At 39.4% G+C, this 21,601-nt stretch overlaps 1 protein-coding gene across 1 annotated transcript in view; it reads left to right on the top strand.

Annotated features, from left to right (window-relative positions):
• The window catches only part of ttn.2 (titin, tandem duplicate 2), a 185,352-nt gene that overhangs the window by 56,731 nt on the left and 107,020 nt on the right, over window positions 1-21,601 (top strand). Inside the window, exons 62-81 of the mRNA XM_072444281.1 lie at window positions 165-488; window positions 2,894-2,965; window positions 3,114-9,848; window positions 10,181-10,252; window positions 10,381-10,488; window positions 10,575-10,670; window positions 11,078-11,122; window positions 11,279-12,859; window positions 13,315-13,365; window positions 13,445-13,840; window positions 13,924-14,202; window positions 14,291-14,560; window positions 17,982-18,121; window positions 18,246-18,372; window positions 19,111-19,377; window positions 19,479-19,745; window positions 19,977-20,240; window positions 20,583-20,722; window positions 20,845-20,971; window positions 21,164-21,430. Of these exons, the coding sequence (XP_072300382.1) occupies window positions 165-488; window positions 2,894-2,965; window positions 3,114-9,848; window positions 10,181-10,252; window positions 10,381-10,488; window positions 10,575-10,670; window positions 11,078-11,122; window positions 11,279-12,859; window positions 13,315-13,365; window positions 13,445-13,840; window positions 13,924-14,202; window positions 14,291-14,560; window positions 17,982-18,121; window positions 18,246-18,372; window positions 19,111-19,377; window positions 19,479-19,745; window positions 19,977-20,240; window positions 20,583-20,722; window positions 20,845-20,971; window positions 21,164-21,430 (11,628 nt within the window). The remainder of the gene's footprint in view (window positions 1-164; window positions 489-2,893; window positions 2,966-3,113; window positions 9,849-10,180; window positions 10,253-10,380; window positions 10,489-10,574; window positions 10,671-11,077; window positions 11,123-11,278; window positions 12,860-13,314; window positions 13,366-13,444; window positions 13,841-13,923; window positions 14,203-14,290; window positions 14,561-17,981; window positions 18,122-18,245; window positions 18,373-19,110; window positions 19,378-19,478; window positions 19,746-19,976; window positions 20,241-20,582; window positions 20,723-20,844; window positions 20,972-21,163; window positions 21,431-21,601) is intronic.

Below are 21,601 nucleotides of genomic sequence, written 5' to 3' on the forward strand. Positions count from 1 at the left end.
TGTAAAACCATGTATTTTCTTCTGTACATCTGCGTTGTCACTCAAATAACATAAGGGCATTTTGCTCTGCCAAAGGGAGATTTTTTTTGTACAATCTTTGGTGCGTTTTAGCACTTTTCTTGAGAGTCATGTCTTGTGCATATGTTTGTGTTAAATTCCTAAAGCGCCCAAACCTAAACCTCAAGAGCCCAAGAAAGTTCCTCCTAAAGTAGTGGAGCCTGAGGCATTCCCTGATCAAAAGGCTGAACCCACACACGATGAACGCAAAGCAGAAGTTGAAGAAAAAGTAATGGAAAGGTTACCAAAAGAACCTCCAACACCTGCAGTGCCTGGAAAGACAAGAGCAGTGGAAGAAAAGGTTCCTCCTGCAAAAGTCCCTCAGAAAAAGATGGAGGAGCCTGAGAAGAAAAGGCCTGTGACGATTGAGAAACCAAAACCAGTTGAAAAAACACCTGAAACTAAACCTAAGGAGGATCTCGCTCGTAAAGGTACCAGAGATGCAATTTTGGCAACATGCATTTTAGATCAAATCTTTAAACGTATTATATACTATCATGTTTCATTTGATTAATAGTGGTCATTTGTGAATTATCAAATAAGTGGCCAAACTAGTTTAAATAAGATCCAACTGAAATGCAATGAGTTGTGAGGATAAACCCTGAATTACTGAACTGTTGCCTTCTTTTGCATACCTATTCTAACCTCTTCTCATTAATGCTTTGTCTTTTTTTGCTAACTTTCTTGATTCTCTTTTTTTCAAACTCTTTCTTGGTAAATACTAAAAGAATTAGACAGTGTGAAGAGGTCTCCAGAAGAACAAAAAGGTACAGCTCCATTGAAATAATAAGGGCTTCCTTTTGTGATAAACACTGCATTTAGATTATGACCTATTTTAATGAATGTGTGTCTTCTAACACCACTGTCTGTCTTTATGTCACCTCTTGGCGCCGCCACATGACGCCTTTCTCTTAAAAACACAAAGCTACAAGCCTCGTCAAGATCGGGCAAATGAAAGGCCCCCAGAAGGTTCAAGATGTCTATTACGTTACAGACAACATGTCATCCACGGAAGAAGTGAGGGAGCACGAAGATGTAGTGAAGGAACAGGCCAAAATGCTGTACGAGGATGAGGTCGCCCTTTTAGCTAAAACAACGGTCCTGTCGTCCGAGGTGGACGTTTTTACCTCCTCAGAAAAGGAGAAAAGGTCAGAGCTGAGAGGCAAGGTATCTGTTACTGACTCAAAGAAAGAAACACAAGTTGTTAAAAAGAAGTTAGCATCAGATGGATTTACTGAAGTTCAAGAAAGTTCAAAAGTTGCACAGGTCGTTGAAGAAAAGCAGTCTTTTGTGAAAACGATTGAGATGCCAGTGCAACAAATCTCAGATGAGCGCAAAGACACTGGTGCCCCCATTAAAAAGAAGCCAGTTCAAAAAGAAACGCAAGAAATAAACATTAGTACCAAAAAGGAGGCAGAAATGACCATTGAAATTGACAGCAAAAAGAAACAAGAACAGGTCAAAGTCGAGGATAAAACTTCAGTTGCGAAACCCAAAACTACAAAGGTTAAAATCAGTGCTAAAGCTCCAAAACAAGCTGAGGAGATTCAGGTTAAAACACAAGCCGTTTCTGAAGTAGGTTATGAGGTTGAATCACCCGAACCAGAGGAGAAATTAAGTATAACAGAACAGATTTCACAACTAACGGTAGAATCTAGACAGGTCAAAGTTAAGGAAGATGGAGAAACGAAAACCATCCAAACTAAAAAGAAAGTGGCAAAAGTAATCAAACAACAAAAGGAAGAGTCAAAAGCAGAGTGGGGAATGAAAATAGAAGAGGAAATCAAAGTAGAAATTCAACCAAAAGTTGTTGAAATTCCTTCACATTTTGAAGATTTGACAGACAAGAAGCCACTTCGTCAAATTCAAACTGAAGAAAAAACTGAAGTCGATACTTCTGTTAAAGTAATTAAAATGGAGAAAGCTCCCAAAGAAGATGAACATTTAATTGCAGATGAACCTAAAAGAGAACCAGAAAGAATAGAAATACAACCAAAGGAAGTTCAAATTATTAAAAGTGTGGAAATAGAGGGTGAACAGAAAATGGTCACAAAACTTGAACGTTTTGAAAAGATAAAGGAGAAAGGACAAGAAAAAGAAACAGAGAAAGCCAAATTAGCAGAGTTAAAGGAGCCAGACAAACCAAAAACTCAAATAGCTGTCGAGATTGATCAGCAGAAAATTACAACAAAGATTGAAAAAATAAAGGAGAGAGAACAAGAAGTTGAGACAAAATCCCAAATGACTAAACAGGCGATAACCACCACCTCCATTAAAACTGAAGAAACACCGAAAGAGTCAGTAGCAGATGTCGAGGCCAAAGCCAGACCCACTGAACAGAAGAAAGATCTGGAAATTCACGTTGAAGGTAAAAAGAAAAAGGAACCAGTTCTGAAGAAGAAAAGAGAGGATCCAAGTCTTTTGGTCACAACAACAGCAGAAGAAAAGAAACAAAGCGTTTTGAAAGGTACAACCAGGAACATCTGAACTCCAGTGTCACAGAGGAATTTGTTTGTTATTTCTCTATTTTCCTGATCTTACAAATTGCGTTATTTGTCCAGAAATCTGAGAAATATCAGCAAATATTCTCTGCATTTGGGTTTTCACCATTCACCACTTCGATGCAATGTTTGGACGCACTCTTTTTTCATGCCAAACTTTCAACGCAACATTCCATCATACTCCATCACAGATTGTTCCTCATTTCATCTCCATTGTGTCTGCTTATGCTGCAATCTGGCTTCTTTTTTGTGCCTTAAATTATGATTACACTCTTGGCTCTTGCTTTTTGACATTTACATTGAATTCAAACTCTTTTTTCAATTTTGATTTCAAGAAGCAGAATTAAAGCCTGAGAAGATTTCCACACCTCGGGTTCCTGAACCTCGAATTGAAACGCCACAAAAAGGTACAGCCAACCATCTTCAAAACTCTTGTATCTTTCTAATGTACTTATTTGGTTTTAACTCCAAATGTCTGTTTGTATTTTTTTCTCCATAATCTATCTCTTGGCACCGATTCATGGTGCTTTTGATTTAATACATGCACAATTGTAGCTGTTTTTAGGACAAAGAAACAGCCTGAAATGGATGTCACTAAAAATGAATGTATTTCTGGGGAAATAAGTCAACTGGCGCCCGAGCAACAGCTTGGTGAAAGGGATGATTGTGGTGAAACATCTGTAACTGATAGTTTTGTGACTGAGGGTCTTAAAATATCAGATAGGGCAAAAACAAAAGAACAGATACAAAGCAAGGAAGATAAAACTATAGAAACTGTAGAAGCAATATTTGACAATACACTTTCTGAAACTTCTCACACAACTGCTGCAGGGCTCAATGTTTTAACTGAAAGTGAGCCTAAACTGTCTAATACTGAATCTCAAAGTAAAGTAAAGAAACAAGCTTTCAAAGTTAGGCGCCAGACAGCAATTGAACGTGATGAACACTCTGAACCAGTCCAAGAAGTAAACGCTGAAATGATCACAGTTGAAAAAGATCAAATAAAGAGCGATACAATAGAAAATGTGACATTCAAAGTTAAACCACTACAATATATTGAAGAATCAGAAGAAAAGACAATTAAAACTGTTAAAGTATTTGAAGAAAAGGGCAAAGTGGAACAGAAATTGTCTAAACTTGACAAAACGGACAAGCAGTTTCATGACAAACTATCCAAAGTTCAGTCTCCTTGTGAATTTGAGTCAAAAATTGAGCCTGCTACAGAAATCCAGGAAGAGAAGAAACAAATGATTGCTAAAATTACAAAAGTTGAAGAAAAATCATCAGAATTAGATAAAGTACAAATAAAAAAGGTTCCGTCAATTAAACAAGTGAGAGATAAAAAACATCTCAAAAAGGAGGAAGAAATGTATGCAGCAGAAACAAATAACTTCAAAACAGAAATAACCATCATTGAACAAGATCAGGTGAACTTTACTACAGTTGACAGTAAAACATTTAAAACTGTGCATCTTGAGGAATCCAAACAACCACAAGAAACAACACAATTAGTTGGTGCCACACAAATGATGGAGGAAAGTTTGAGTGATTCTAAATTAGCTCCTGAAGAAAAGGGAAAAATATCTGAACGCAGTGAAACAGCCCAAAGATTGGCAAAACCTCCAGAAATTAGTACCACAGCTTGGGAAACAGACGTAACTGGAACCCTGGAACAAATTAAAAAGAAAGAAATTGAAGAAAGAAAGAAAACGCTTGAAGAAAAGAGGCTAATACCAACACCACAGGAAGAAACACCTGCAAGTGTAATTTCAGTTGAGAAGTTGGCTGAGATAAAGTCTGGAGCTAAGCAGAGTAAAGCTAAAAAAGCTACTAAAACTATTGCAAAACCTCCTATAACATTAGCTGAGGAATTTGACACGGACAAAACCACAAAGGATAATACCAACGTAATAAGGGTGGAAAAGGATGCAGTAAAGTTAAGTAAAATTGAGAATAAAATGTTTAAAGTGACACCTCTTGTATTAGAGGAACATGAACCAATGAATATGAAGGCTTCATTTGGGCTAATGATGGACAAAACAACCGGACAAAACGCTGACACACCCCAAAGGACAGCTGAAAACGACCAGCCTGCAGGAATTGTATTTGTAAAGGACAAGTCAACGCTTAGTACTGTTGAAGACAAAATGTTTGAAGTGACACCCCTCAGGGAAACAAACGCTGAACAAAGACAGACATTAGTTGCTTCTGCAGAGATGTTCGAAAAAGGGAAAGATGATATGCCTCTGGAAAAATCTGAAGAATCTCTTCCACAAACAGGACAAAAAGCGCCAACTTCTGACCGTGGGCGAGGAAAAAGTAAGACTGAGACCATTAAGACTAAGAAATCAACTTTACCACAACTGCGAAAGGATCGCAAACTTCCCAAGGACTCCATAGCTGATGAAGGAATGCAGCCAATCACAGCTGCAGTTGAAGACAAATGTGAAAGTGTTCAAACATATGACATTGAAGGGACTCCACAAGAAGAAAGAACAGAGGAAACTAAGCCACACATAGCAGATCACCATAAGAAAATAAAGAAATCAGTTCAACCAAAGGGAATTGAAAATGAAGAAGCAGAAGAAATACAAGCAATGGTTTTAGATACAGGCAAAATTACATTAGAAACTCAAGACTTAGACAAAATGATGGATAGAAATGAGCTAATAAGAGGACCAATCACGACTAAGCTGACACTGGCAACAATTGTTACAGTTAAAAATGAATATGGCAGAGTTATACCATTGCCAGATACCAAGGAAGAAGAACATGAAAGAAAAGAAAGAGAAACAAAACACACAATGGTGGAGTGTCTTGGTCAACAAATGTCAACCGTTTCAGAATTAGAAAAGGGGAAGGAATTGTTTGAAGAGGCTGGTGGGCAACAAAGCATTTTACCAGACACTAAAGTCAGTGAAGCCAAAGACAAGAGCAGATTTGACAAACCTGTGAAATCCAAAGGCCGAAAACCGCAATCACCCAAAACGGCAGAAATCCAGTCAAGATCTGTTGTTGCCGAACATGAACGTGGCACTGCAATGTCTATGGAAGCAACAGAAACATCTGAACAAAGAGAAGAGAGAAGAGTGGCTCCAGACAGGGAAGTTGTATCAGAAAGTTTCTTGGTGGTTAAAGATAATGAAGCTGAGACATGTCCTTCTCCACAATATTTCAAGCCTGATGACATATTTAAAGATGCTACAGCTGAAACAACAGAAACGTGTAAGGTGCCAACAAAAGTGAATAAAGATGCAAAACCAGCTCGTGCAAGGGATGGAACAGTTAAGCCAAGTGTGGAGGAATTCCATGTCAAAAAGGAGAAGATTGAATTGATTGCAGACAATTTCCCTAAAAAACAAGAACAAATCAAAAGAAAGGCTATAGTTGCATCGGAGCCTGAAGTATCTCATAAAACATCTTTGATCGCGAAAGAAGCAATAGAAAAGGGGTTAGTGACTGAGCAGAATTTAGACTTTCCCTCGACTGATGTAAAAACCAGACAGAAGGTAGTAAAAATGACAAAAGAATCCAACGATGTCCAGACGAAGGAAATTCAATCTGGAGTTGATAAAACATTACTCCAATCGAAAACAGTTACAATTGATGATGAATATGGTTCAGTTTATCCTTTAGACACGACGTATGAGGAAGTGGAGAAGAAAGCTCCTCTTTCTCCGGCAATAGTTCAATCTAATGTAGAAAAAGAGAAGAAAATCGTTGAACAGGGATATCCAAAAAAGCAAGATAAAGAAGGTATTGTGAAATCTGAAGTAATACATGAAATATCTTTATTGAAGCAAGAGTCAACACATGGGACAGCAACATCACAGAAAGCAGTAACAAGTCAAGAGGAAACTAACAAAACTAGAAAAGTTCAAACCAAGGAATCAAAATCGGCAATGAGTACGAAACAAATGCAATCAAAGGCGGTTGCTGTTAATCATGAGTATGGTTCCGTTTCTCCACTTGACACGACATTTGAAATTGTCGAAAGAAAAGTTTCAACGCAAAGATCCCAAACTGTACGACAAGAAGATGTGAAATTAGAAACAGATCCAAAGATAGAAGACATTACAGAGGAAGAGGAAAAGAAGATCAGAGACAAAATCACAAAGATAGCTGATAAGTCTGAAGCAAAAAGAGCACAAATCCAAGCCATCCAGTCCCAAACAGTTACGTTACATGATTACGGTTCAACATGTGAACAAGTTGATAGAAAAGCTTCTCTAACTTCGAAAATGGACGTATCAACACAGACACAGGCAGCTCAACAAGACCATGTGAAAATAGAAACTGAACAAAAGAGTATGAAACAAGGAGACATTTTACTGGTTAAACATAAGAAGAAGGAGCAAGGAAAAACTCGAAGGAAAGAAATGGTGGGTCAAACTTCAGCTATTGCTCCTGAAGATGTCAAAACCAGTCAGAAGCTCGAGTCAAAACCTGTCAAAATACATGATGCTTCAGTTGTTCCATTGGAATCTTCATCTACAGAAAAGGAGAAGAATGAAAAAGTCTCAAATACAGTTTTGAAAGATGAAGTTATTTCAGCGGAAAATATAGAAGTGAAACAAATTACAAAATCAAAAACTACAAAACACAAATCCATCCAGTCTCAAACTGTTACATTACATGATGAATATGGTTCATTTGCTCCATTAGAATCAAAATATGAAGTTGAAAGAAAGGTTTCTCTATCCCCTGAAATGGATGTTACAACACAAAAAATAACAAAAATGAAAGCAGATGAAAACAAACTGGATACTCAACAAATAATAGTTAAACCAAATGAAAAGCAAGAAGACATTTCAGGAATTAAACAAGAGAAGAGGGGACAGGAAAAGAAGGCAAAGATAGAATTTGAGGATAAGACTTCTGCTATTGCCTCTGAAGATGTTAAAACAAGTCTAAATTTAGAGGCAAAAGAAAAAGTAAAAAAAATCCAGTCCCGGGCAGTTACATGGCATGATGAATATGGTTCAGTTACTCCATTAGAATCAAAATCTGAACAAGCTGAAAGAAAGGTTTCTCTATTGCCTGAAATGGAGATCTCAACACAACAATCCGTAACAATTGAACTAGAAGATACCAAATTAGATTCTAAAAGGCTTGAGATTGCTGCAACTAAATACGAAAAAGAGAAACAAGAAGAAACTGCAAAGAAAGATTTGATCGATAAAGTTACAAGTATTACCAATAAAGATGTGGAAACCAATAAAAATCTTGAGAAAATAACAAATGTGAGAGCGATCCAGTCTCAAACAGTCACGATCCAGCATGAATATGAATCAGTCGCGCCTTTAGAACCAACACACGAGCACGCTGAGAGAAACGTTTCTCTGGCTCCAGCTGTGGATGTTTTAGTATCATCTACGCAACAAGACACTGAATTATTCCCGACAGATGATTCCAAATTCCAACCCAGTGTGGACAGAATTCAAGAGAAAAAGGAGAAAGAAAGTAAAGAGGAGGTGACTGAAAAGCAGAGGAAAGTCACAAAAAACAAAGTTGAAACCAAGGCAAAGAGCATAAAGGAAATCCAAGCAACAACAGCTGTAGTTCGCGATGAGCACGGGTTTGTTACTGAATTGGAAACATTATTTGAACAAGTGGAGAGGAAGCTTATTTCAGCACCTGAGATAGATGACAATAAATTAGACATAGAACAAAGACTCATTACACCTGTAGAAAAGGTTCAGAGGGCAAAAGAAGAGGGTTGTGTAACTGAAACGCAAGAACGAGCTGATAAAAAGGCTAAACAAAAAGCTGTTAAAAAAGAAGACGAGGTAAAAGATGCTTGGTCCCAGAACATAAAAGAGATTCAATCAAAAACAGACAGAGTTGAAGATAAATATGGTTTAATTACTCCATTGGATGTACCAAAAGAACAAGTTAAAAAGAGTTATCCCTTTTCTCCCATGATGGAGTCAACTGTAAAAAAAACAAAAGTGTCTATTGGTGAAAAGATTGTCCCAAGCCCAGTTGAGGACACTGAAGAAAAAACACAAAAAGAGTTGAAGCTTTTGGAGGCTAAGATGGTCAGTCTGAAAGAGCAGTTCAGTAGTGTTTCCCCACTTGAAGTTCTGGAAGTCAAAGAGGAACAGAAAGGAATGGCTGCTGCATTTGCTCCTGTGATGGAGGTGGCTTCAGAAGAGCATTTACTGGTCGGAGAGGGAGAACCACAAACAGATACACTTGTACGATTTATCACCCCTGATGGACTAGAACATGGCATATCTGCAAGAAAAGAAGACATTTATGAAGCAGCTGAGGTTACACAAAGCAAGAAATACCCGGCCAATGGTTTGAACAATGACGATAAAGCATTGGTAGATACTGCGCAAGGATCTTTATCTACAAAGCAAACTGTCAAGAAGGAGTTTCATAGTGTTGCGTCTGTTGAAGTTGCTCCAGGTCAAGTCGAGAAAAAATCCTCAAAAACAGCAGTAATGGATATTGTGCAAGGTAAACCATTCATTGTGGAGGAAGGAGATGCTCAAAGAGAAACAGCTGAAAGGTTTTTTGCACCAACTAATGCGAGAGTTACTATAGATAGAACAGAAAAGATTAAGGTCAATGAAAGACAGCTACAAATTGATAATATCACAAGGGTTAGTCCAGTAGAGCAAAGAGCTGAACTCACAAGCAAAACAATACTGCAAGGCCCTGACAAGTATATGAGAAGTAAAACGATTATTCAGGATGAAAAAGAGATATTTCTTGAAAGTGATAAGTTATCTCTGAAAAAAAGAGAAATTCAGCCAACAGAGACTCTAATGCAGGATCATGTTGAAAAGCAAGAGACAACTAGCATACCTAGTAAAACTCCAGAAATACACTTTATAGAAGGGTTTAGTGTGGAAAAAGACAAAGCGGAAAAAGGCGAAAAAATTAAAGTCCAGGGACCAGATCTGATTAAGCATAAGGCAATAAAAGAACCTGTTTCTGAGCTTCAGAAACCACCCCAGCACATAACTGACTCAGATCACATTAGTTCTTCACAATCTACACAAGCACATTTAAAATTAGTGTCATCAGAAATGCTTGAGCCCTCTTTTCAACAGCTTTCAGTTGCAGATGTATCTGAAATGGCTGATAAAACAGCTTCTAGCCAAATTAATGTAAAAAGGGGGGAATCTTTTATGGAGGCACAAACTGGAAAAATCCCTCTACATCATGAGCAAAGTTTGACAAAGGAGAGCGATACTCACAAGGCTTCCACCATCAAGAAAGGAATTAAGGTTTTGGAAACAGCTGAGATAATATCACTTCAAGACAATATTAGAGGTATATTAAAAAGAAATTCACAGTGCACCGTGTTTCTGGTCTGAGCACCATTATCTTTTTTCACTCTTCAAGCAGCATCATATCATCGCACCCATCTGCTCTAGCACAAACGCTGCAAACTTGCAGACTTTTTTTCTTTTCTTATCTACACTGGTGAAGTTTGAGTTTTGACACTGTCTTCTAATTTTGTGTTGTGTAACTTACAATCTGGAACGTGGGTCAAATCCAAAGGTAACCTGTTTTCCTTTATGTGGTTTCCATGTTGTGTATGTCTTGAATGTCTGTTCATCCCTCTTGTCTGTTTCTAATTGTGGCTTAATTTAATTGTCAAGCTCATGTTGAGGAGAAGAAGCAAACAACAAAGGCCAAAGAGGCAGTAGTAGAGCCACTTGCTCCACAAGAAGGTATCCCGTTTGTCAGAATCCTTAACATTCTTCTTGTTTTGTATATGTATGTCTTTTGGTTAAATGTATGTCAGTAAATGTATGCATCCATTAGAGTTTTTAAACATTTCTATAATTTGTCTTCAAAGAAATCAAACCTAAATTGCCAACCAAAGTTCAAGAGGCAGTCAAAAAGCCAGAAGACAAAAAGGAAAAGGTGGAGAAAAAAGTAACTCCACAAGAAGACATAAAGCCAGGTATATAGGGCATTAATAGATTAATAGGAGTGAACCTGTGCAATTTTAGCAAGACTTAACACTTTCCTCTTTGTTACACACAAAAGTAGTAAAACCTGAGCCTGTGGCAAAAGTGGAAGAGCAAGCCAAGAAGGTTTCAGAGGAGAAACCCATTTTAGTAGAGACCAAAGTTCCAGAGAAAGGTAGCCATTTGTAGATTGTCCATTGTCCATTTCACCCACATCTCTCATTGTACAAACTTGCTGAAATCTTATTTGCTGCTTTTTTGGTCGATTAGACCTTTTTTTATCTTGTCTGTCTGATTTTAATTGTTCTCAGCAGCATTTTTTTTCTAATTCTTTAAAAAATATATATATTTCCTTTTTTGTGTTTATTTTGAATCCGCACTGGATTAAGTGTGTTCTTTGATCCACTCTAACTTGTAAAGTGATACTCCAAAGCCATTCATCTTTCACCCATCATTATCATCCTCTTAAATTGATGTATGAATATTTGTATACGCACATGCTTACTACTGCAAAGCCTGAATTGGAAACTGTAAAATAATTATCAGTTGTCCTAATTATTAACGTTTGTGACTTTATAATAGATCAAACCAAGGGACCTGTCCAAGCACCAGGAGGAGTCAAGAAAGGTATGCACAGAGCTGTTTTTGTTTGTTGCTGTATTTGGCACAAAATATTAATTATATTCATATACACAGAATTGTTGTCTACATATATAAAAAAAAAACACATTGTTCTATGTAATGCATTGTAATTCGTATAACACCAAATTTTTGCCGCCTTAGACATGATTGCACAAAAAGTTAAAACTCCAAAAGAGGAGGAATTGGGCACATTTGAGATTCCCACTTTAAGGAAAACCACACCAAGGGTCTCAAAGGAAGCCGAGCAAGAAATGGAGATGGTAAAACTAAAGAAGATCCCAACAATGTCCCCTAAACAGCCTGAGGAGGCGGAGAAACCTAAGATAGCCACGACAGCCACAGTGGTAGCATTTGAGGAATTTGTTCAAAGAGAAGAAGGATTTGAGGTTTCTGTTGCTACCAGAAGACCAGCGGAAGAGAGAAAGCCTCGCGATAAAGCAGAGTTTGTTAAAAAGCCCGAAGTTGTTAAGCCAAAAGAAGAGAAGGAGAAAGAACTACCAAAAGGTGCTTGGGAACGACAGAAAGCACCCCCAAAAGAAAAGGAACAAGAAGAGAAGATCCCCCTGAAAATCACGCCAAAAGCTCCAAAAGCAGAAGAACCACCTCCACCTGAAGCTGGTCTGAAGAAGGTTAAAAAATTACCTACAGAACAGGGAGAACCTGAAATGGTGAAGCTTAAACCATTTGAGAAACCTGTAAAACCATTTGAAGAACCAGAAAAGGACAAAAAAGACAGACCAGACAGGGATAAGGTGCCTTTTGAAAAGAGTGAACGGACTCCTAGAGAAACAGAACCCAAAGAACCTCAAAAGAAGCCTGAAAAAAGTCCAAAAGTAGTGGAAGAGCCTGAAAAAGTTCCTAAACCTGTGGACAAGAAAAAAACACCAGAGAAAGAAGCAGAAGAGAAGAAACTTCCAATTGGAAAGGGTAAGATCCCCAAACCGGAGCAAGAAGAGGAGACAGTGAAGCTAAAACCATTCACTAAACCATCTAAAGATACTGAAAAACCTAAAAAACCAGAAGAGGATAAAGATAAGAAACCCTTAGATGATTGCAGTCGACGTCGGCCAAGTTCAGAAGAGAAACCAAAAGAAAAAGAACCTGCAAAGAAGCCTGAAGTGGCTGAAGCTCAAGAAAAGACGCCAGAGAAACCAAAAGAACCAGAGGCAGTCCCTGAAAAGAAAACCCCAGCTGCTGTTAAGAAGCCTGAAAAGACCCCAGAGGAACCTGTGCATCTGAAGAAAGTCATAACTCCAAAACCGAAAGATGAAAAGGAAGCTGTGGCTTTGAAGCCTGTAGAGCAGCTCAAGAAAGCCGAGCTGAAGAGAACACCATCTCCCAAGGTTGAGAAACTAAAGGAGTCCATTCCCATAGAGAAGATCCCAAGTGTGGAAAAACTCAAGAAGGTACCTAAAACTGTCTCACCTAAAGAGTCACCCATAGAAGCTGTAACCCTGAAAAAGATTCCCAAGAAACCTTCGCCAGAGGAGGAAAAGGAAGCAAGAAAACTCCCTATAGTGAAAGAGGTATCCCCCGGGGCAGTGCAGATGAGAAAAGTGGACACCCAGCCAGAGGAAGAAGTATTTGAGGAGGAATATGAGGCCCCTGAGGGAGAGGAGGGAGGAGAAGATGAAGCCTGGGGATGGGAGCTGGTTCCTGATGAGAAGTACGAAGGTGAACCAGAGGAGGGTGCTGTGGAGGTGCCAGGGTTTCCCAGGAGAGGTGAGACCGGACAGGCCCTTTCATTTGTGGGCTGAAAAACACCACCCTCCCCTCATGGATAATAATCTTCCACCATCCAAACATCATGTCCATCCAAACTGCCTTCATATTTTATTTTGCACCATCTTTTACTTGTTTACCTGTTTTATCTGTGTCATTCTCATTCACCCAATCCACTTCCTTCATTTGACTTGTCTTGCTTTTTAAAATAATGCATATCAATCACATCTCCATCATTTTGTAATTGTCTGTTAATTTGTTCATATTTTTTTTTACATCTGTAATTTTCTTCATTTGTCACTTCATTTCATTTAAGTCATGTCATAACGTTCCATCACGATTGTTGTCAATCCTAAGAATTTGGTGTTTTCTCTTTACTACTTCGCATGTCCCCATTTAATTTGTTATAATCATGCTCACTTGTTTCACAAACTAATTGAAATATTTCTGAACAGAGGGAACACCATCAGGAGAGGCAGGAGCTGCGAGAGGCAGGGGGCTAAGACGTAAGTAAAAAGAAGTAATTTCAGAATAAGCTTTATATTGTGGTTCAACAAATAAATGTCTATGCCCCTGATGTTATAGCCAAGCAGACACCATCCCCCGGTGAAGGCAGGGGCCGTGGTGTGAAACCTGGCGGTAGAGGCCCTACACCTCCAGAAGAACCATTTGCAGGCTTCAAGCTTAAGGCTGTTCCTCTGAAGTTCACCAAAAAGCTCCAGGATATTGTGCTGCAGGAGGCTGAGTCCATTGGCTCATCTGCCCTCTTTGAGTGTGAGGTCTCCCCTTCCACTGCCGTCACTACATGGATGAAAGATGGCAGCAATCTGCGCGAAAGCCCCAAACACAAGTTCACATCAGATGGCAAAGATCGCAAGTTGAACATCATTGACGTGCAGCTCTCTGATACTGGCGAATACACCTGTATTGCTAAGAATGCCGGCAAAGAGGTCCAATGCACAGCCAAGCTTATTGTTGAAGGTATCCAGTATTTTAAATGGCAAGGTTTAGAGTTAGAAATGATTCAATGCAAATGTCTTTAATTTCTTTTAACTCCTCCGTAGAACTGCCACTGAAATGGATAAAGGAGCTCGAACCAGAGACCTCGGCAATGAAGGGCCAGCCTATTTATATGACTTGTGAGCTGAACAAAGAGAAAGAAGCTGTTTGGAGAAGGGATGGCAAGATCTTGGCAAAGAGGGAAGGGAAGATCCAGATCAACGTTATTGGAATGCAACATGCTGTGACCATCCAGAATTCCCAGGAGAGTGATGCCGGGGTTTACTCCTGTACAGTATCTGAACACGAGGAGGTTGTAACTTCCACTAATGTTAAAATTATTGGTAAGTATTGATTATTATACAGCATATATATTTAATATTGTGGTTTTGTCACTTATATATGTATATTTATAACCCTTTTCTCCCCAAGAAATTATCAAAGACTGGATCGTGAAGCCTCTGAGGGACCAGCATGTCAAACCCAAACAAACTGCCACCTTCAAGTGCGAGCTGTTCAAAGAAACCCCCAATTGGAAGTGGCTCAAAGGGGAGAATGAAATCACTCCTTCAGATAAAGTGGAGGTCAAGAAAGAAGGGAAAACGTTGACCCTCACCATCAAGAACTGCCAGCCTGACGATGTTGCGGAATATGCCATGGAGGTGGAGGGACGCGTCTACACTGCCAAGCTCACGTTAGGAGGTTCGACACATTTTTACTATTTGCATTTTAGTATTTTTTCTTTCAGTTTCAAGGAGCGCCATTTCTTTCTTAGTTATCGTTACCAGATTACCTTATATTACAGCTTATGCTTGCAAGCTAAAAGTACAAAATATTCTGACCATGCTCCTATTTCTCTTGAAGCTCTATGTGAGGAGTAACAGTTCCTAGCTAGGTTGAGTTGAGGTAGTGACATCAGTGATTTTTGAGTGGAATTGGTTGGTAGATGGCTCTGTGAGCGGCTGTGACTCTCAGGGGGGCAACAAAATTTCAACACCAGCAGGTTGTGATGAGTCTGGTTTTAGGCTTTGCTCCACACTGTTGTATCTTGCGTGTTGAGCAGCTCCTTGGGGCCTAATGTAGTTCTGGTTGTCAGGGGAGTTTCTCCAGTTCTCCACTCAGACACGCTCCTTCATGTAGTTCATCATCCACAATTCCTGTGAATGAGCCGATTATATATGTCATGTCTTCCAGAGTCTTTTATGTGGCTTGATTGGTTGTATCAGATCTTGCACATTTTGTTGAATCTTGGATTGATGTGTTTGTGTTTTTCGTGTGTGATCCTGAGTCCTGTTGATCCTCTCTATTTGAGCCATCGCCACATCAGAGTCAATTATTGAGTGCTTGCGATACATGTCTGGCCTCTTGAAATATTTTTACTTCAGGCGTGCTCTGGTCTGTGTGACGTAGTGCTTGTCTTCTTCAACGCTGTCACTGCGATGTTTAATGTTTGATTATATCTGAGATGTGTGCATGGACTGCACCCTAGTCTGTGCTCAGTGCCACCATTGTTTTGGACCTGGTTAAGTCTCGGTTTAGTCTGGGTTTAGTCCAGGCCCCTGGGGATGAAGGCGAGCTCGCCAAGTTACGCAAAAACAAATAAACACTCCGAGGCTGGATGTTTTCTTTATTTTATTTCTTGGAACATCAAACAACATTATTGCTCACTTCTGTCTTTACCTGTGTACGAGGCATAACTTCAAACATAACTCACACAGGTTGTGCTTTGAATGCAGCAGTTGTCATTGGATCAAACACTATCACCATATATGAACTGGCACCATCCCACTCCAGCCTCCAGCGGCCAAGTCCAGCCTCTTTACGCCACGGTTAAGGTCGGCAAGCAAGCAAAATAGCGCCTTGGAACCACCTCCTGGGAAAAGGTCTCGTTAACGCTAAGTCTGGGGGCAAAATATGGCCCAATTACTCAAACAAGCATAACGAATGCATAACAATGCTCACGAAACTAAATTTAGAAAAAAATATCCAATTTGTAGAATTCTGTATTAATAACCTGTTACCACCCACCTATTTTCGCCCTGTGCACAATGGTTGGACATACCCAAATGGCATTGCTTATTAAAAGAGGATCGTATGTTCCACATGCAAGTGTGATGCATCATTAGAAAGCTTAGGCCTTCTAGTTTCTGTAGATGTGCACATGAACACTGTCAGGGCTTCAGAACTTATACTACAGAGGCCCAAACATAAACAAAACATCCTTTTTTAGTCTCGCCTGAATATTGTCAATTTGTAATGGTCCTGAGCATGACATACTTCATTGTGTGCATATGCTGTTCACTGTACATGATGTTTATCTTGTTGACAACAACTGTGTAAAGTTTCAGATCTCTAGGAACAGGCATTTTGGTGCTGTTGACCTTTTTGTATCAAAAAGTATATTCGGAACAAGTGATCTAAATATGTGCCAACTGTGCCAAACTGTTTTATTACAATTTTAGCTCCTCTATGATCATAAAACATACATTTTGATGTTTTGTAGGCCACTAATAGCAATTATAACTGCTAAAAACAATATATGTGAAAATGTGTAAATATGATTTTACCCATGAATTTCCCATATAGAGGTTAAAAAATATATATATATATAATATTTTTATTTTATTTTTTTATTGGTATAATAATACATATATCTAACAAAATGCACGTCCAAAAGGCTAATAAACTCAGAAAACGTTATGCGCAAAATCCTGCCGAGAAATCTGGCTCTTTACAGCCTTCCCAGAGCCTTACGCACGTCAATAAGCCCTTTGTCCCGCCTACCAGGAGAAAGGTCTCCTCATTGGCTACAATAATATGTCACTCAAAGTCTCCTGCGTGCCTGTTAGCAGAAGCTAAGGGCTAAAAACAAAGATGGACGCGCGCTTCGGGAGCGCCGAATTTTTTTCCTCCGGAGGCTGTAGCAAACAAACCCGGTGACAGAAAAATTCGTGGATGGTCTCATTCTGTAGGAAACAGTCTAAGGAAGAGATCGATGTCAAACACTATCTTATAAGTCAAACAGGTAATTTGTTATGGACGGAGAAATGCGCCGGACAAGCGCATTCTCGTCCGACGTGAAAAGAAGAAGTTTGTTTACTTGACAATATCTCGAAATCAGATAACTTCAGGAAAAATACAAGTGGATATTGTTTTTCAATGGTTCCTTACGGACAGACTGAGTACAAGGATGTACAGAATTAAAGCCGTTTCGTCCGTCATAAACAGCAAACAGGTAGGACATGCGTTTGTAAAAGTTGAGACTTTCTCACAAACTATTGGCAATTGCTTCTTGGGGCATATTATTCAATGTAAATCAATGACATATTCGTTTTGTTGAGAAAATAAGCTTTAAAATGATGTATGGCTTGCTGGTATTGACCACGGAAATAAAAGTGATGATGTAAGAGAATATTTGAGATATAGAAACTGTTCGCCGGCGGACAGGTGGGTGGTAACAGGTTTTAAGTAAGAGTCTCTGCTGACCTGTTAGAAGGGTGCACTGCTGTTTTGGAGTAGGTCAGTGGGTATGGAGCCTCTGCAGGGTTATCACGTCAGGCTGTTGACAGGTACAATGTGCTTGCATGTTTACTGCAGAAGCCTGGCACCTACAGTGATGTGTGTACACCTACATTATCCTACACTATGTGCCACGCCCCAACACCTTCAGTGAAAACCTGTATAAATAAAGACAAATAAAATGAGTTGTTGACTTGATGAAGTTCCAGCATCCTCCACCAATTTCCCTTGTGGTTTCCGTTCAAGAACAGGAGCAAAGGCACGAAGATCGTTCTGAAGTTCCTTTATTGATGTTTCAGTAGAGTCTGAATAAGAGAGGAATACAGCCTTTTTGTATTCTGAGAGAGTCATTATTTCTAACTGGCAAATTCCTGCTAGTGAATAAGTGTGGATTTTCCATTGAAAGCAGCTGCCGGTTTCGGTCCAGTAAGAACAAAGTGAGAGTGATGGAGGAACTGTTACTCCTCACACAGAGCTTGAAGAGAAATAGGATTATGGTCAGAACATTTTGTACTTTAAGTTAGCAAGCATAAGCTGTAATATAAGGTGTTATGTTCACACTATGCTGGTGATTTTCAAAGTGATTAATCCTTGTGCTTATCAGAACGTGAAGCTGATGTCTTGAAGCCATTGGCCAGTGTTGAGGTTACTGAGAAAGAGGATGCTGTATTTGAAACTGAGATTTCTGAAGATGATGTACCCGGTGAATGGAAGCTCAAAGGAGAGGTTTTGACCAGATCTCCGGTAAGACTGATTGACTTCTTAGATGTTTAGATGTACAAAATATTATCCAATTCACTCAGAATACTTTTCTCCATTGAACTTACCTACATTTTTTTCACATGGTTAACCTGTCATTGATTATCAGACTTGCGATATCCAAATGGAAGGTGGAGTCCGTCGTCTCATTCTGAAGAACTGCCAGCTTGACCACGCCGGTGAAGTGACCTACCAAGCTCTTAATGCCATGACAAACGCCATGCTAAATGTTAAAGGTAAGACTTGCTCGAGAATCAATGGTTGAGGAAACTTTATTGTACTTAATAATATAATATTAGCTGTACAAATAAAGGCATAAGGTCTGTCAAATTAATAAAGACTTGGACAGTAGAATGGACCTTAGATCTTTATTTTCAAGGGACTATGCAAACATGTTCGTATTTTGATGATTTTTCAGTCAAGAAGATATTTTGAAGAAGCATTTTTACCGATTCAAAAATGTGTATGTGTGTTTTCTTATCTGTTCTGTTGGATATTGTATTTTATAGTTTATGTCTATGTTTCGTCTATGTCTTGTCACAAAATTATGTTTATATTGTAAAGTGGTCAGTCCAGTACAAGCACATTCATGCAATATTCATGCAATAACATTAGATAGAAAAATGTGTTGGCAGGAAAATCATATCCTTTCTACCTTCCTTTTTATCCTTGGATTCCAAATAGCAAGGGGTCACAACCTGTCTGATGACCCCTGGTTTTATAAAAACAACTGGGCACAGTTAGGTCTTGGTTTCATGACCCATAAAGACGACAGCTGAACAGCAGAGTCTAGGGCTTGGATAAGGAGACGCAGTCCTTTAGACTAGGTCCACGCAGTACCATACATCACACAAAATACACACAACCACAACAATACAAACATCACGTACCTGTTCTGACCGCTAGTTGTCTATACGTTTGTCATGTCCGTTTGTGTTGTTGATGTATGTGACTCTGTATTACTTTCAACCCAGAAATCGAAATGGATTTTGCAGTCCCTCTGAGGGATGTGATAGTACCTGAAAAGAAACAAGCCAAGTTTGAATGCACCATCACGAAGGATGTGGCTAAGGTTATGTGGTATAAAGGGGCTGATATTATCACCCCAGACCAAAAGTTTGACATCATCGATGATGGAAAGAAGCACATGCTGATCATAAACTGCTGTGAGTTTGAAGATGAGGATGATTATACTATTGAGGTTTTGGGCAAAAAGTCCACTGCTAGACTCACAGTCGAGGGTAAGTCCACAAGTCCAAAAGATACTCAGCCTGCCTAAATTCAATGAGTTGGTTATATTCTTACTAACTCAAATGAATATTCCCTACTCATACAACTATAGGTATCAGGCTCAAGTTTATCTCACCCTTAAAAGACCAAACTGTGAAAGAAGGCAATACAGCTCGTTTTGAGCTCGAGCTTTCTCATGAGGACATCCCAGTCACGTGGTACAAGAACGATAAGAAAATCCATCTGAGCCGAACTGTAATAACACACGTCGATGGGAAGAAGCATGTGCTTGAGTTGAAAGACGTGACCCTCGATGATACTTGCCAAATTAAGGCGGAAGCCAAAGGAATTCCCTCCATGGCAAATCTTACGGTTATAGGTAAAACTGCGTGTCCCATCGAGCACTGTTCATCCCTCCTTCCGCATCCCTCATTTCACTTTCCCATGAGTGCGTCCCTTCACCGAACAACTTGTCTGTCTTTTATGTGTTACATTTTGTGCACCATTGTCATTATTATGTACCTGTTCAAAACGTCTGTCCTCTGTTTGTCACGTCTCATCTAAATGTGTTGTGAAATGATTTGTCCAACCAAAAATGTCCCCGTTCCAGAGGGAGACGCATACTTCACAGTCAAACTCCAGGACTATACCGCTGTGGAGAAAGACCAGGTAGCTCTGGATTGTGAACTGAACAAAGACGTGGAGGTCATGTGGTACCACAACGAAATGGAAATCCAAGCCTCCAAAGGGGTTCTGATTAAGGCCGAAGGCAAATGCAGAACCCTCATCATCAAGAAAGTAGCTGACAAAGATAAAGGACAGTATTTGTGTGACTGTGGAACAGACAAGACCACAGCTATGTTACACATTGAAGGTAAACACGTCAATCAGACCCATTTTTTCATCCCATCACTACAACCTTTTTGCTCACCCTTCACTTCCTCAGCATTCCAAGTTTTTTCATTGAGGCATCATATACCAAGCACGATTTTTACTTGCCATTCCCCCACTTTTCGCCCCACAATAACAAAAATGCATACAAGAGTCAATCCTTTATCAGACATTGATCATCTTGCTGTGATCTCTCACAGTCTTGTCTTGTCACGTGTGTCTTCTGTCACGTTTATGTATTTGTCCATGGACCTGTTTTATGTTTTGTCTTGCTTAAGTGTTCTTGTCTTCAGTAAGAATGTTGTTCCCTCTGTTCAAACGTCAGCCCGCCATATTAAAGTGGTCCGCCCACTGTATGGCGTAGAAGTATTCGATGGAGAAACAGCTCGGTTTGAGGTCGAGCTCAGCGAAGATGACCTGCACGGTCAATGGAAACTGAACGGAGAAGTCCTCAGTCCATTCGCTGTATGTCTCAGTTCTTGCTTTTGCTTTTCTTCATTTGGATTTTAGATATTGAAATTAAATAACATAATTATTCATTTTGAGCATTATGGAATTTTTGGTTACATTTTTTGGCTCAACTGCAGGATATTGAAATTGTGGAGGACGGCGCCAAACACACTTTGGTGTTGTACAACTGCAAAGTCCCGCTGACGGGCGAGATCTCATTTAGCGCTGCAAATGCTAAGTGCTCTGCTAACCTCAAAGTGAAGGGTGAGCTTTATTTTCACAAATGTTTTTCACAGTCGTGGCTTTTTACTTCATTTTTTGCTCCATTATCTTTTGGAAATGTAATAGTGATTTACATAAATGCTGGAGTAAATGCTATTACACCTGCTGCAACCCCGCCCTTTTGCAAACCTATAGCCATGCTTTGGAATTAAAACGATTTCTCTGAACCAACAGAGATCCCAGTCTCGTTCATTACCCCGCTGACAGACGTTCATGTGTATGAAAAGGACGAGGCTAGATTTGAACTGGAAATTTCTCGAGAGCCCAAAAGCCTCCGTTGGCTCAAAGGAACTCAGGAGTTGTCTAGTGATGACAAATATGATCTTACATCAGAAGGAACAAAACACACCCTGATCATAAAATCAGCCCGATATGAGGATGAGGCCAAGTATATGTTTGAGGCAGAAGATAAGAGGACTTCTGCAAAACTATTTATCAAAGGTAAAAGGGATGCTATTGTTACGATTTGTGAACAATAGTAAAACAAATTGTATTTAAAGCAGCTCGTTGCTGCGCCTCTTGATTTCTTTGCTTCATATTTGGGAGCATTATCTTCTGATTCCCCATTCATGTTTGATTTGTCTGCATTTGTCTAAACCTATGTGTCTGGAA

This window comes from Eucyclogobius newberryi, unplaced genomic scaffold (assembly GCF_026437365.1).
Source record: "Eucyclogobius newberryi isolate DKJ021-1_F unplaced genomic scaffold, fEucNew1.0.hap1 SCAF_14, whole genome shotgun sequence".
Lineage (NCBI taxonomy): Eukaryota > Metazoa > Chordata > Actinopteri > Gobiiformes > Gobiidae > Eucyclogobius > Eucyclogobius newberryi.